At 40.3% G+C, this 15,986-nt stretch overlaps 2 protein-coding genes across 5 annotated transcripts; one reads left to right on the top strand and one right to left on the bottom strand.

Moving 5' to 3' along the window:
• Positions 1 to 100: 100 nt before the first annotated feature.
• LOC122783446 (heterogeneous nuclear ribonucleoprotein Q-like) lies at positions 101 to 8,131 on the bottom strand. Of its 4 annotated transcripts, none has more exons than XM_044048249.1 (12): positions 7,992 to 8,131; positions 6,133 to 6,292; positions 5,050 to 5,168; positions 4,757 to 4,864; positions 4,532 to 4,645; positions 3,921 to 4,097; positions 3,604 to 3,739; positions 3,093 to 3,298; positions 2,830 to 2,979; positions 2,601 to 2,722; positions 2,163 to 2,491; positions 101 to 1,573 (listed from the first exon to the last, which is right to left on the bottom strand). In XM_044048249.1, the coding sequence occupies exons 2-12, from the start codon at positions 6,278 to 6,280 to the stop codon at positions 1,548 to 1,550; spliced, it is 1,635 nt and encodes a 544-aa protein (XP_043904184.1). In that variant the 5' UTR covers positions 6,281 to 6,292; positions 7,992 to 8,131; the 3' UTR covers positions 101 to 1,547. The 4 variants fall into 4 exon arrangements, with proteins under 4 accessions (XP_043904184.1, XP_043904183.1, XP_043904185.1 ...); XM_044048248.1 differs by having other exon boundaries at positions 101 to 1,576; positions 7,992 to 8,130; XM_044048250.1 differs by lacking the exon at positions 6,133 to 6,292 and having other exon boundaries at positions 101 to 1,576; positions 7,992 to 8,129.
• A 4,201-nt stretch (positions 8,132 to 12,332) lies between these two features.
• Positions 12,333 to 15,107, top strand: cga (glycoprotein hormones, alpha polypeptide). The gene is made up of 4 exons (XM_044047815.1): positions 12,333 to 12,497; positions 12,577 to 12,688; positions 12,771 to 12,955; positions 14,742 to 15,107. The coding sequence occupies exons 1-4, from the start codon at positions 12,336 to 12,338 to the stop codon at positions 14,814 to 14,816; spliced, it is 534 nt and encodes a 177-aa protein (XP_043903750.1). The 5' UTR covers positions 12,333 to 12,335; the 3' UTR covers positions 14,817 to 15,107.
• The last annotated feature ends 879 nt before the right edge of the window (positions 15,108 to 15,986 follow it).

The raw sequence follows: 15,986 nt of genomic DNA, 5'->3' as shown, positions 1-15,986 counted from the left end.
ATTCACCAAAACCACATTTTTTAAAACAAACGGAGCACATCATAAAGACACGGATAGAAATCAAAAACTTTATTACAAAAATAAGTTACACTCACCTCCATTTTACAGTATAAAACAATTTATTTGCAGGAATGCAAAAAACGTTGTTGGCCACCAACAATGGTTTAAAACTGCTAACATCTTTTTTTCAAAAGGTGGTTGTTACGAGTTTATTGAGGGAGTTAACTGTATAGAAAACTGGGTTTGAAGGGCACAGTTTCCTGTCTGCTATACCTGGAAAGAGAAATCATTCACTGCAGTATCCCTTGCCACCACTGTGCGACTATGACTCCTCACCAAAATCAAAGCAGGCACCGTTAAACACATGCTCACTGGCTGTGCAACAGGATAATTCAGCTATCCCATCAAGATGAACTCGATGTTCTACATGGTTGCCATCTCTGGAGCTGGGAAGGAATCATTTCTTAACATGATCTTACACTGTTCAAGGGTTGGATTAAGTTGTTTGACATTATTATGAAGTTGAAAATTAATTGTCAATATAAAAACAAACCCACCTGAATGATACAGTGGCACAAAAGGGACACTGCAGGGCTTTATTTTTGTTCTTATTTTTTTTTTAATCAAAGGCAGTTGGATGCCCGTGAAGAAGCCTTTACAAAAGTAACATTTTTTTTATCCGAAAAAACTATACAACCAGTAACTACATACTCTGAAGAAGCAAGGCAGCTAATTCAGTACAAAATAGGATAAAAGCAGGGCTTGTTCAGACTCATCATATGAGATCGTTTTGCATGCCCAGTTTGACTGTTTGCAGTGTCAGAGCAGCAGCAAAAATGACTATATTACATTAAGTACATCACTTTTATGCTGCAGCTCTTGTGCATATTTTGTTTGAAAACAAGCCCTGCTTTCATCAATATAGTTTCCCTATTTACAGTACAGGCCGGGTAGTTTAGTCCTCGGTACTGAGGTAGTCAACCAACCCTTTAAAGACAAGTTCTGAAAAGAACCACTTTCCTGGAATGCCTGACTTATCCATGCCAGGTGGGTACACCCTAAAAACCTGCAAATGTTCTCTTTCAAACATCCAGATCAAACGATTAAGATTAACATGGATATTCCGACAATAAAAATTGCGATTAGCACAAAAATATACAATAGCATCAAGCTCCTTTGAGCCACTTCAAACCTAAGAACTTAAAAAAGTGCAAATTCTTCAATAATTATTTTTAAAAAATGGCATGTTCAGGGACAGGGAAGGGGTGGATTGTAAGGGCAATACATAGAGCCCTGTATATCAGGGCTGGGTACAGGGACTCAGGACAAAGAGGCTGTGGCAAGTATCCAAAATCCTCTAGTCATCTTTTTAAGGTGGCAGTTTCAGAAAGAAAAAAAAAGAAAAATATGGGGGGGGGGGGGGGTGATGCTTCTTCTGTAAGGCTGGAATATCATTGGACCTTTTCATCATGCTCTTCTTTGTTTCAACATCCATTGCAGCTTACGGTGTTAACCCCACACATCAAGTCAGTATCCACTGTGACAGGTCAGGACCGCCCTCGGCCCCGTTTTCCTGCTGGACCAATGAGAGGAAAGACTATCACAATGAGAAATCAACAACGCAAGAATTCCTCATCAAACAGCAAGCTACAGAATGAATTCCACAACATTCAGACTCAAGACAGCCTTGTGCCACCAGGGTGGGACTCAGCTGGCCTCCTTAAAAATACAATATGTTGTGACCTCCATCTGCTGGCAGCAACACGCTGACTGGCTGCTCTGAAAGATGACACCCACCAGGGATTAGTTATGAGGCAAATAGGCAGGTGTACCCGTTTAAATTTAAAAAACATATTGTGTGCATTTCTTGCATGGCCTTATCATTCGTAGGATCACTTCAATCCGTACCAGCAGCATAGGTTGCGGGATTAACTTGACAGCTGCTTTCATTTAATACGTCATTTCACTGACCTGGACAGTCAACTTTGAAAAATTATAAAAAAGTTTGACTTAAAACAAAAAATAACTCCTAACAATGTAACTTTTACAAACAAAACAGGCATTGTGTGGAACAGCAAAATCAAGCCACATCACCACTGTGACAAATTCAATGTTACACACTTTGAAACCAACAGATTCACATTATTTAAGACGTTATTTACCTCTGCTTGTTCCGGGGCCTCCTCGCTGGGAGAAGTTAATAAGCCGGCCCCTCGCCGTGACAGTACCACGGCCCCTGGTCTGACTGGCACCACCACGCACTGTTCCCCTCGCACCTCGTCCTCTCCCAGTCCCCTGGAAGTCTTCATAGCCATAGTATGGGTCATCATAGCCACCCCGGTAGTTGTGGTAATCGTATCCATAGTAATCGTAATAGTCTTCATAACCATAGTAATCAGGAGGGTAAGAATACCCTCCCCGCCCTCCTCGGCCTCTGCCTCTTGCTGGTGGTGGCATGTGGGGAGGCCCATAGTAATAGTATTCATCATACCTAAAAGGATACACAGGCTCAACTTAAATATGGCTTTTTGCCTTAAAGCAACGCTTACATTTTTTTTTTAATTACGAGTAAGAAAAAAAAACTGCATTATTGCCCTCACATTTGTGTTTTAGCTGCTTGCCTCTGAGCTTTGCGCTCTTTCCTCTTCTGGTCAGGGGGTTTGGCGAAGACAATTTCAATGTTTTCTCCTTCAAGCTCTTTGCCATTGAGATCAGCCAAAGCCTATGAAACCAAACAGGACAGGGTACTATGATGAATATCACTGCAATAAGGTTAAGCATATATATTTTGTGTCAAAGGGCGGGCTAGTTTTATTACTCTGCCCATACCTTCACAGCACCATCTCTCTCTTCAAAGTGGATGAAAGCATAGTCTTTCAATTTCTTCACCCGCTCCAACTTGCCAAACTGACTAAAGGCCTTTTCAAGTATCTCCTCTGTAACAGTGCTCGCTAGGTTCCTCACAAACAGCACCTTGACCTAGTAAAAGGAAAAAGAAGGCTTGTGTTTGTTAAAGAAGAACAAATAACACTGAAGGAACGAGGGGGAAAAAAAAACAGCCTGCTACTGATGAACTTGGCTCTGTGCCTTACCTTGGCCATGACCTCTGGGTCTGGGTCTTCAATGGGATCAGCCCATTCCACAGTCACCACGTTTCCCCACACTTTCACCTTGCCACTCATCAACCGGCGACGGGCCTGAGCTGCTGTCTTATGGTCTTCATACTCCAGGAAACAAAACCCTCTATTCTTTTTCTTATCATCTGGCTGGTGGTACAATATGACATCATTTAGACCCTCTACAGAGAAAGGAGAAGGGGACAGGTTAAGTGACTTTATTCACTATACAGAAAAAAAAAAAACATTGATCAATGAGCTACATGGAGTGTCCAGTCAGATCTTAGCGGTAACCTTCATAGTGACAAAAGTCATTTCGGCACATTATATGATGTCATCATATGGACACAACCAAAAAATCTCATGAATATTTCCTGTCAAGGCATCACCCACTGATTCTTGCATCACTTGGGAGGGTGAATTCAGATTAAACAGGAATGAACCTATGTGAACAAATTAGCTAAATCAAATGATAGCCCGGACTCACCTGTAACTTTTGCAAATTCTTCAACAATCTGCTCTTTTGTTTTACTCTTGGGTATGGAGCCAACAAACAGCCTATTATTGGCCACAGAGATGCACACGCCGATATGTTTACCCGGTCGAATTTCACTGTTGTTGCACTGCAGAGGGAAGGAGGATCATTTAGGCAAGGGACCAAACGGGCAGAATGCAGCCAATGTTAACTAGATATGGTTGTGATTTTGCACCCTTGTGCATCATTTAATATACCAATATTATGTCTCAAAGGTCACTACAATTTATCACACCTAATCTTTCTGTTGATGATGGCAGTAAACATACCAATTTGACAGCCTGCTGTGCAGCTTCTTTAGTGCAGAAAGTGACAAAGGCGTAGCCTCGGTTCAGGCCACTGTAGGGATCCATCATCAGACGCAGGTCCCTGATGGGGCCAGCTTTCTCAAACAGTGGGACGAGCTCATCCTCAAAAAGATCTCTGGGGATTTTGCCTACAAATATCTGTCAGGTGGAGAGGAAACATGGTATGAGCGAGAAACTGTTCCTTCTGAAATGTTAAGTGAGAAAGGGGGACGAGTTAAGTGACTTTATTCACTATACAAAAAAGAAAATTTATAAATGACAGATGAGCTACATGAAGTGTCCAGTCAGATCTTAGCGGTAACCTTCATAGTGACAAAAGTCATTCCAGCACATTATATGATGTCATCATTTGGACACTAATATCTGTCAGGTGGAGAGGAAACATGGTATGAGCGAGAAACCGTTCATTCTGAAATGCTAAGTGAAGGCGAGAGATGGCCAACATTTAGATAAAACGGTCAGTGGTAAGCCATCAATGTCCACTTGTACATAATTTGCAAAGGATTCATAACTGGCACAGCAAATAAAAAAGTGTTGTTATGAAATGTTGCCATAACGTAAACTTTTTGTACCTCTGTACCGATGGTGGGTTGTGCCCCCGAGGGGGTAGACTCTGGTGGGGGACCGCCATACTTCCTCTGGCCTGTTGTGACATCAAGTGTGTAGCCAGTTCTTTCCAGCAAAGCCTGATGAGAGAAAAAAATATATAAAAAAAATAAATCAATCAAATTTCCAAGTATGTAACACGCAAATGACACATCTCTGCATTGAACGACACAACGGTGTGAAGGTTTTACTTTGATTTTGGCTTCATCTGGTCCTTTAATGGTTTCTGACACTTTGGTCCCTTGTTTCTCTCTATGTCTGTACGTCTTCATCACGCCACAAAGAAAGGCACTTTTATTCTGAAAGCATCACGAAACAATTTCATGTCATTATCACGAGGAATCTGTTACACAAGACAGCAAGAGTATATCTTGTAGATACTAAAACTTGTTGTGCAACAACACGTCACTATATATTATAGACATACAGGACAATCATCCACTTTGTTTTAAAGCTTCAGGCAACAACAGTTAGATATGCATACCTGAACATGTGAGAGGTCACTGTCCTTGAATTGCAAAAGGACTTGCACAGCACCGTCCTCGTTGAACTCTTTCAGAGCCTCAATCGCTCGATCATCTAAGTCACAGTGTGACACCAAACCTGGAGAAAGGGGGACAACAGAGAGAAATGAGGAGCTATGACCAGAAACTTTTCCCATTTATCCTGAGATTCAAGGAGAAAAAAAAATAGTACAACTTAAGGGATAAAAGATAGTGGTTTACATGTGAGCCCATTTATATGACTGATATTTTGTAATAATCTGTAATGATAACTAATTGGAAGACATAAGAAATAAGTAGGACTGGCCAGATTGAATTTAGCAGTTTTCAGTAGTCAGGCTGCAAATTATTCTCTAACCACCATGTTTTTGCAGGAACTAATCACAACAGATGTGATGGTGCAACTTGATATGCCAATGCCCCTCTACACTATGGCCGGGAGTTTCTGATGAGCCAGTCGGCATTCTCCTCCATGGAGAGGCCGTCACCTGTCCCATGCAGCCGCACACCAGACAGCTGCCGCCATTGTTTCTGCCTGAGTCCCATCTGGCTGAAAAGGCTACTTTTCAGACTACTACTTCTCTAGATCCAACTAGCCAAACAAAACTAAAATGACCGCCGAAATTTTGTTTCTGCAGCTCACCCCAGAAAAAAACGTCAGGTCTCACCAAAACATGAGATACTTAGGGCTGCAGCAGACATAATTTCACCCTCTACATCACTCAGCAGTAACTTAAAGCAATGTGAGCAAATTTCATAGAATTGAATGTAGAGAGATTGGACCGGATGACCAAGACACTCCTACAAAAAGACATATTCACCCTGACACCGGTGATCATGCAACCATGTCGGGAATGCAAATGCAGTCATATACACATTCTCACACCATTTATGTGGAATATATTTTGTAGCACTGCAGTACCCATTTTGGTGGGAAACCACAAAAAGTTGCTTCAGGAAACCAATTCCCCCATTCAAAATGTGATAAAATGACAGTACATGCAAAAATTGATAAAACAAAAAAATGCATATTTGAATATGCAAGTGTATTCATTGTGCCTTACCTGCTATGTAAATTTCATCTAGTTTTTCAGCAACTTTCTGTGGTAAACCAGCTTCTAATAAAGTCTGGAAGTGCTCAGAATGGGTAACTGCAGCAGAGGTATCCATTGGTTCTTCTGGACCATTTCCATTAATATGTTCTGTGGCCATGTCTCCAGAAATCTGTATGAATGCAATGAGCCAAATTAATCCTGGGTCAAGGGCAAGACTTGGGATTTGTTCAGGAGAGTGTATAGTCTGACATGTCAGGCAAACAAATACACACTTTATGCAAATACGTATAGGACCATTAATGATCTTGGATACAGAGCTGTGCTCACATTACAATCACCATGTTACGTTGTTTTAAACAAGTTAATGTGGTCATGTGGTTAAGACACTATGACACAGTATCCTTACTCAATACTGCTTTCAGCTTGCATGAGGTAGAACCCAGTATGGGTGAATATTGACAACGATTACCCACAAGGCAGACAATGCACATACCATATCGCCAATATAAATGTAAAAACTGTTGAACTACAGACTTTGTGTTCATCTTGCAGCATTTTATTTTGTCGTTTGTTCTGAGCAACTTGGCTGGAGGCAAGATCACTTACTACTGCCTGTATCTCAGCCCTCTGGATAGCTGCTGCAGTAGAAGCCTTGTTTGCTTTAGTCTCTAAATTACATGTTAGCTTACCTTCTCACTGCTGACTTCAGCACAAGCTAGATAGCTGATACACGTGCTCCATCAGAGTGAGTCCCGGTTTCCGGTGACTGACCACTGAGTGTGCACCCATTTTGTTTATTGACACTTATGTCACACAAGCAAATACTCAAACCATTATCCCGTTAATGACCGACCCAAATATTAACCCCCCCTCCCCCCGTTTGTATTGATAGATACTGGGGCAGAAATTCGTGGATGGCGGCAATCTAACCGAGCCCCGGTCACATAGCTGAATCTGGACTCAGCAAAACGTGGACAGCAATGCGAGGTTTTGACATAATATTAACGCAGCTGATATTACATTTCGGTTAATATAGACTTATATGTAGTACAACAGATACTGAATGCTAATAAATGGCATCATATCGGTAAGCACGTGTCATCTCTGAGATCAGAACTCTATGTAAATTGTTTAAAGTAACTGAAGTCCCCCGTAGATTCCACCCATAAAAGTTATTCTGCGGCGTATATCAAGTACTCGATTAATTTGCCCGACGACTATGGTGTTAGATTTAACAGAGGGACCGACTGGCACACGTTGAGGCTAGCTCGCGGGCTAGTTTGCACAGCTAATGTTGTAGCAACCAAGCTAACTAGAGATTTTTTTCTTAAGCATAATACTATGATACGCCCGTATGCGTATTGTATAAATGCACAGACGCCCAGTGTTTTATAAGACAACAAGAATGACAGTTCGTATATCAGTTACGGAGGATTGCTAATTTACGCCAAACATAACTAGCCACGCCAGCTAGCTACAGTTAGCATACAATGACAATGAGCATGTCAATTCCACGATCTGTCAAAATGGGCTAGCTTCGGCTAGCAATGCTAATTCGGACGGGATTTCAGCGAGGCCATTGTTATATCGCCACTTGTCCGCACGGACATAAATAAATGACAAAACCGCGACTTCAACATTTAATTAAGTCCACCGACGCCCTGAGAGCGAGAGGGACCGCTTGCTATATGCGTGGTTTGTCAGCGTGCCGCCACATAGGAAGAGTCCATTTTCAAAAAGCCGGTCTGGAGATCTCGTTCCCTACCACCACCAGTTTCCACATTGTTTGAAACAGCGCCGCACGATTCAGACTTTTTAGCTATCAATTACACATCAATCGCGTGACCAGTTAGTAGCATTCGCCCTACCTGCCGTTGGCTCACCAACGAGTATGGTGTTGGTTATTTAGGAAGATAAATGTGGTATTTAAAATACAGAAAAAGTGTAAAACTCCCGGCACTGGTCCGGCTCCAGTCATTCACTCTTGATGATGTAAAATGGCTGCCACGTTCACGCCTCGAGTTTTGTCTCGTCGATGGGGTTTCTTGGACAGCCCTGCACGGGCTTGCCTTGTATGCATTTTACAGTAGAGCAGCAGCAGAGACACACAGGCAGAAGGTTATCCACAGCACCCATCATTATTACTCACACAACTGCCATGTTTACGTGTCGAATACAGGTGTGGCCCGTTCAACAGCCAAATGCAACAAATATGACGACTACCACACAAACTCACCTACACACAAATAAGTTATCACAAAAGAAAACAGGGATTTCTCACAAAAAGATACAGTTTTATCTATCATTATTATTATTATTATTATTATGACTAACGTGAAAATACAACCACCAATAAATTACAATAATAATAATACTTTTGTTATTGTAACTGCATGGTAGAATTATGCCACGGTACATGTTTACGACAGCATATTATGAGGACAACACTTCCATTATTCAAGCAGTTTACAGCAGAGTGCTCAACCTTTTACCACTTCTCACCACACTGTGGCACTCTTTTCACGAATTTAAACACTGAAGGAACACTGTATGTCATCAGTGATCACTGATGAGATAAGTGGGAACAGTGTCTTACTGAAATGTCACACTGCTGCATTACAAAAAAGCATTGGTAATAATGTTTGTGTAGGGTGTAAATTGTTGGAATTGTGTTGGAAAGTTGTAAATATAAAAAAAAACCATCTGTTTAAACTTTCTGATCTCACATTATATCTTTTTTTTTTAACTCTTGATCCTTGAGAATTATGTGCAACACACTTTACTGATCATAATAAAAACCATGCAGTATATGGGATCAAGTTGTCTGCAATCTTCATCACGACTCTGAATCATGGGCCCAGTGTTTGACTCATGGCTAAAATAATAAAACGTTTAACAGGAAACTGACTCCAACAGCCCCGGCAGTTATAGCGCATTAACAGCTGGATTGTGACTGCTGGAAGAGTTTGAGGGATATCTTATGCAGGTGTTGAGGAGCGGAGCTACAGAATGGTTTCCTTTAGATTTTGACTCCTTTTCTCACTCAATATGAATCCAAATATAACACATATGCCTGTATAATACTTTCAAATTTCATGCAGGTGAAATTTATAGGACGAGACATTCATGACCTGTTCATCCAAGTCCTAGATATGTGATGTTTTCGATAGTTTTCACAGGCATGTGCTCCTCTACAAGACACAAGTAAAGCATCAGCTCTAAAACAATAGGCAGCAGGTGCCAAGATTGTAAAGAATTCTTCTGCAGGTTTTGGGGCACTGGCCAAAACTCTGCCTGCAGCGTCTGAGCTGGAGCTATAAAAGGACTGCTCAGACCAAGGCACTGGCATGCTCATGGGTGCTGACCCAAAAGGCACAAAAATGACAAAATAAATGTCAGCACAACTTGCCGCGGGTACGTGTATAATGCCTCTGCTAGACTGATGCCTATAAACTATAAAAGAAACGTCACTTTGTTGCCACAAAAAGTCAAATGGGGATCAAGTTTCTCACGTCTGCTTAACAATCACAGAGGTGCGGTTCCTTAGGTGTAAGTAACAGAAAAATGGATGGCCTGTCAAAAGCACTGTTTCTAGTTCCAAGAAACGTGCGCCAGAAACCTATTTCGAGGCATAATTATTCATAATAATAATAATCATGAGTAAAAAGGGCAGCGGCATTCTTCCTAATAACTATGTAGGTTTCAAGTGACCGACATCAATGATATCATAATTCCTGTGTAGCTGAGGCTAAATGTAGTATTTCATATAAAACAGATTCGTTTTTTTGGGGCGGGCGGGATTTGTTGTTTTATTTTTTATATGTTGATGAAAACATAGTCATTTTCCCCCGCATTCCTTATCTTACCTTGTCTCTACTTGCTGGAAAAATACAGCAACTACCACATAGGATTATACATTTTGAAGTGCGTTATGTTTTATTTATCCTTTATTTAGTCTGGAAGGTCCCATTGAGATACAAGATCTCTTCTTCCAGGGAGTCCTGGTCAAGATAGCAGCGCAGACCGTACAAATAGTTACAGAACAGAGACAATTTCAGATATACAACTCACAACAGAATATAAAAGTTAAAAGGAGGTTATTAAAAGAGAGTAAAAAAAGAGAGATGTAATAAAATGCAGAGGTATCCAGGTCATACCAACAAGATCCTTCCGTCTGCTCTGAAGAAAGGATAAAGGTTAGCTGCAGAAAATGAGATGGATAGTGGAATTTAAGAATATAAATTCACTCTCCTGATGTTTGGTAGCCGTATGATCAAGTGATGAAGCGATACGACAATAAACAGGTGGACCACTGAAGTGAGATATTTTAATTACTATGTCAGATGTCCACATTATTTTCAACAATGAGGGAAAACCAAACTTGCTTTGTGTTGCCTTGAATCAACCGCGTTGAAATTCAATTTCCGGTTTGATGCACTGAGCTGGGAGTGGTTCTCTGGACGTCTTTCAGTAAATATTAGAGTCGTTAGATTTTGAAAAATAGATCTCAGCTCCTGACTTGACCCACTCTCGGGTGTCTGGTGCGTTTGTGGCTTCGTCGTGATGTAATCCAGAGCACCTCGGCTTCGAGCTGAGGGCAGACATGACCTACTAACCTCACAATGTCTCTGGCTCTTTCCTCTGGATTGACATTACCTGTGTTGGCAGTGACACCAGCGCCCCAGAGAGTTCACCAGAAGTTTGTACCATCATGGTTTCTTTCTTTCTTTCTTTCTTTCTTTCTTTCTTTCTTACTTTCTTTCTTACTTTCTTCCTGAGCTCATGTTATTAAAAGATGAAAACTGATATTTGATGTGTTTAATTATAATTGACATTGTCTTTAATGTTCAAAATGCATTTTTGTTTCTTAGTACCTATGAAGGACGTATTGTAACACAAATGGAGATACAGATTGATAGAAATGCGTGTTCATTCATTCATTCATTCATCTTCTAACGCTTTATCCTTTATCCCAGCTGACCTAGGGTGGAAGGCGGGGCCTGGACAGGTCGCCAGTCCATCACACGGCCACATAGAGACAAACAACCATCCACCCTCACTCACACTCGCACCAATTTACCTAATCCATAAATCTGCAACCCACGCAGGGGGTAGAACATGCAACTCCACACAGAAAGGTGAAATGTGCATTCAGTGTCAGTAAAAGTACATGTGGGAGTACAAATGTAGTACAAATATGATATACAGTGCACACACACACACACACAGGTTTGTGTAGGTATTCTTGTTAGGAAACTGCACTGACTTACCCCTAACCATAACCAGTTGATGCAGAACACTAACCTTAACTTAATTCACCGAACTTCAACCTGGGGTTCAGCAATGAGGCCCTGCCTTTGCAGGACTGGGCCTCTTAGTCCCCACAAGGGCTACTGTTCCGGGAAAGGTAAGTGTTAATACCAGAAAAGGTCATAAAGAGGTAACAAAAATCTGTGTGCGCACACACACACACACACACACATCTCTGTATTGAATTACAAGTCAGTCGTAGGCGCAGGATTTATCACCAGCACAACCAAGGACGCAGGACTTGGGATCTTACAGGAAGTAAGTAAACAGGATGCATGAAACACAAAATAAATTCATATTCATCCTTGACATTTCAGATGTTTGAACGAGAACAGATGGGTTCCCCCTGAAGATCGCCAGCGATTAATTAGTCCTCCATTTATGCAGAGCTGTCCTCCACTGCGCTGAAACGAAGGCATTCACTACAACATCCTAAAACTACGCATCAGAAATCACTTTATTTAGGTTCAAATGGGTTTATTGTGTATTTATGTTATCCTATAAAGTTAAAAAACAGCTGGCCTACACTCTTTTAACCCATTAAAAGTGTAGCATCACTCTCTTTAGAAGACTTTAGGGTTTCAATGTGTCTCCAGTGTTTGCAAAGGTGACATTTCTTGCTTTCACGCTTGTGAAATGCTTTGCAGAAATCTAATTACAATGCTCTCAGGCCACTTACAGAATTAAACATGCTGCCCGTACAAACGTTCCAGCTGCTGCTAAAATTGCCGAGAAAATCCTAAACCAATGACCCTCCCTTGACAAATAATAATAACCCTCGGTTACCAGGCAACAAAAACCCCGGGATTACATGTATCATCCGTAGTCATTGTGCTCTGCCGATGGAAGTATGTTTTGACTTTCTGACATTTGTTCTTATCAGTTTGTGCCACAACGGGATAATGAAGTGGATGGAAAAAGTGGTCGTGGAGATCGTTGATAAGGTTAATGGTTTTTCACTCTTCAGGGCCTCGGGTATAAAACGAGCGGGACTGAAGCAGAGGTCCTCAGTATCAGGAGCCCTGCACAGACGCACGATGAAGGGGACGCTTTCTCTCAACATGGTAATGATGATGTCCACTTGTGGCCCCGCTGTTTGACTGAGTCGATTTTTAACTGAGTGTTTTCTTTTCGTCTCCACAGGCAGCCGCTACAACAACAGTGGGTTCGGTAAAATCAGTGGGGCTGTCTCTTCTTCTATTGTCTTTTTTTCTTTACATAGCTGATTCTTACCCCAACATTGAACTACCAGACAGTAAGGACTCAATTAAATGTCACAAACCCTCTCGTGTACTGAATATTGCCACTCATGGTTCTTCTTTTTGCTCTCTCTATAGCGGGCTGTGAGAAATGCACCCTGAGGAAGAGCCATTTGTTCTCCAGGGAGCATCCGGTCTACCAGTGCAAGGGCTGCTGCTTCTCCAGAGCGTACCCGACGCCGCTCAAGGCGATGCAGACGATGCCGATCCCCAAGAACATCACGTCAGAGGCGACGTGCTGTGTCGCGAAGCACAGCTACGAGGTACGGTGCAGGGGCAGACACATCAGTCGGGTAGAATAACAGATGAGGACTTGTGTGGCCAATGCTGCGTTCACTGCAACTGCAATCTGGTTTAAATAAGGTCACACGCCACTATTAACCGATAGTGTTATGACAGAATTGATTTATTCGTGGCTGTTTTGGCAATGCAACACAAGGCAGAACTCTAGAGCATGGACACTGTTCACTAAAGTCCTGGAACTGACAACGTGGACACCAAAAAGCAGATCTTAGAGTTTTTAGTTTAGTTCAGGAACTTATAACTACTGATCTGTGCCGCAGGTGCACCCATGGTAATTTGCCATGGGAATAATACACAACTCCTTATATGGATATCCTGGGGGCGTGTGTTTGTAGGTCACATATTCAGGCTTTAAAAATGCAGGGTTTTTTTGGTCTCCTTATGTGTTGTTGAGTCAAAGTTATGATTCTTTTTGTGTCACATTTTTTGTTATAGTGACATAAAGTAGCAATAATTGTGCAGAAGTCACACAATTTGACCATTTTTGTTCATAAAAACGAACCAAAAAAACTTTGAACTGTGACGTATTTCCAGATTTCCCAAATTCAATCCCATTTCAAGCATTTTGAGTACTTTTTGCTCAGGTGTGTTTATATAGTTGGTTTTTATCAGATTGCCTAGGATGTGCTGAAGAAAATGATACATTAAAATCTATATTGCACATTCTTATAGCCTCTGTATATACAACATGTTTAAACATAGTGATGGAAAAAAGCAGCTTAAATGCTCTGTTCTCTATGGGTTACAAACTGCATGCAAAGCCAAAACAAATGCAAGAGTAAACCAGTAGTTCCAAGTGTGATCCTTTACAAAGTCTAAATGGAGCCTGTTTGTCACATTTTCTCAGATGGTTTCATTTAAGTAATTGTTCAAGAGGTCCAAAGAGGTCACAAAAACAAAAACAGATTGATGTAGCAGAGTTTTATTTTCCCTTCTTTCCTCCCCACTGACCATTAATTAAATATGTGGTGAATAATTTACAGAAGCCCAGCTTTTTTGTTGCCTCCCTTATTTCAAACGCAGTCAGCCGACCTGTATACTTTTTTATCTTTTTTTATCTTTTTTTTTTTAAGATGTATCCTTTATTTAGCCAGGAAGTGTCCCATTGAGATACAAGAGCTCTTCTTCCAGGGAGTCCTGGTCATGATAGATAGCAGCACAGATAGTACAAATAGTTGCAGTACAATAAACTTTATTTGTATAGCACCATACAAGGATTGCAGCTCAGAGGGCTTCACATTAAAAGGAAAATACAATTTAAAAAGCAAATACAACTGTTTTAACTTTAAAATAAAGCTAAAAATACAAATAAAACACAACACAGGGAGGAATAAAAAGGAGCTAGTTGAAGGCTAGTGTAACAACATGAGTTTTAAGTTTTCTTTTATATACAATAATAATAATATATTTGTAACATAAAAGATAAAAACAGGTTATTAAAAGAGAGTAAAAAAAGAGAGATATAATAAAGTAAAGTGCAGACGTGTACAGGTCATACCAACGAGATCCTTATCCATTGTACATGACCTGTAAACTTGCAAGGGAGCGTGTCACATATTCTCACTAACGTTTAGTTTATTTAAAGATTTTCACTCCTGGTTAAAGAAAGTTAGAAAGTGCAGATGTTTTCAAACCCTTCAAACTCTCACTGCTCAGATTTGAGCACACACCCTGTACACGTTGCACTTGTCGCTGTCCACTGACGACCATATTCATTTCTTCCTCCTCATCTGCTGGCTCTGTCAGACGGAGGTGGCCGGCATCCGGGTGAAGAACCACACAGACTGTCACTGCAGCACCTGTTTTTTCCACAAGATTTGACCAACGAGAGAACCGGAGACCACTCGGCAGCGCTCGGCCCCACGACGACCTCTGTGTGTTTTAATGTGCAAAAGCTCTTCTTCTTCTTCTCTCTTTCAGTATATATACATATATGTATATATATGTATATATACATATATATATGTATATGTATGCATGTTCTCAAATTGCCAGATGATATTTTTGTAGCAGTTCAGTGCCTGTGGTGTGTAATTAGACCATGATTTTTTTTTGTTGCATTGATAGATGACTAACTGTATCATAGAAAGCAAATAAACATATGAACCCAGATGTTGCATTTCATTTGAATATTTTTAAGACTTAAAGGAATAGAGTGTACTTACTTATTCAGGTCCCAACAAAAGAAAAAAGGGGCAAAAAAAACCACATTTTGTGTAATGACTGAAAGATCCAGGACAGCTCTGGGAATTTAAATCACTCTGAAATGAATTCATATCTGAATAAACTGAAGGGAAAATGTTGATGTGTAGAGGATTTAATTGAATCGCCACCTTCTGATTCAATTCAGAACACAACTGGCCAAAGAGCAGCATCAAAAGTGTCAAACGTCAAAAATCCATAAAACACAACGCAAAATACAAACATCCAACACTAAAAAACATAAACATTAAGTACACATCAGCAATTAAAAGTTATAGGCATGATATTACATAGTATTATAGTATTATGAACATGTTTCACAGATGCACACATGGCAGACACTAACAATAAAATGACTTCGATTTCTGGGCATATATATATATATATATATATATATATAAATATATATATATATATATATATATATATATATATATATATATATATATATATATATATATACATATATATGTATATATATACACATATAGGATATATATCCTGTATAAATAAAAATGTGGTTGATGATGCTCACAATAATTGTACTACAATTCTCTTACATCTCTTTTATTAATGTTTTATATAGCCTAAACCAGGTGACTGGGTTAAGAGCCATATTATAACTAATCTGGAGCCACAAAAACTATTTGACCCATAAAATGTGCACATATATATATGTATATACATCCTGTATATATAAAAATGTGATTTATGATGCTTGCAATAGTTTGGACTGCATTTCATGAAGGTGTTTAGTGGAAAAAATCCCTCAGATTTGCTGGTGTGGCG

This window comes from Solea senegalensis, linkage group LG16 (assembly GCF_019176455.1).
Source record: "Solea senegalensis isolate Sse05_10M linkage group LG16, IFAPA_SoseM_1, whole genome shotgun sequence".
Classification (NCBI taxonomy): Eukaryota; Metazoa; Chordata; class Actinopteri; order Pleuronectiformes; family Soleidae; genus Solea; species Solea senegalensis.
This window is presented reverse-complemented; position numbering and strand designations above follow the sequence as displayed.

Coding starts and splice junctions, on each gene's coding strand:
- LOC122783446 (XM_044048248.1), bottom strand. CDS start 6,280: ATGGCCACAGAACATATTAATGGAAATGGTCCAGAAGAACCAATGGAT. Junction 3,299..3,603: donor AGAATTTGCAAAAGTTACAG/GTGAGTCCGGGC, acceptor CTTTCTCTGTAG/AGGGTCTAAATGATGTCATA. Junction 2,492..2,600: donor CAAGCAGCTAAAACACAAAT/GTGAGGGCAATA, acceptor GTATCCTTTTAG/GTATGATGAATACTATTACT.
- cga (XM_044047815.1), top strand. CDS start 12,336: ATGAAGTGGATGGAAAAAGTGGTCGTGGAGATCGTTGATAAGGTTAAT. Junction 12,689..12,770: donor CAACATTGAACTACCAGACA/GTAAGGACTCAA, acceptor CTCTCTCTATAG/CGGGCTGTGAGAAATGCACC. Junction 12,956..14,741: donor TCGCGAAGCACAGCTACGAG/GTACGGTGCAGG, acceptor TGGCTCTGTCAG/ACGGAGGTGGCCGGCATCCG.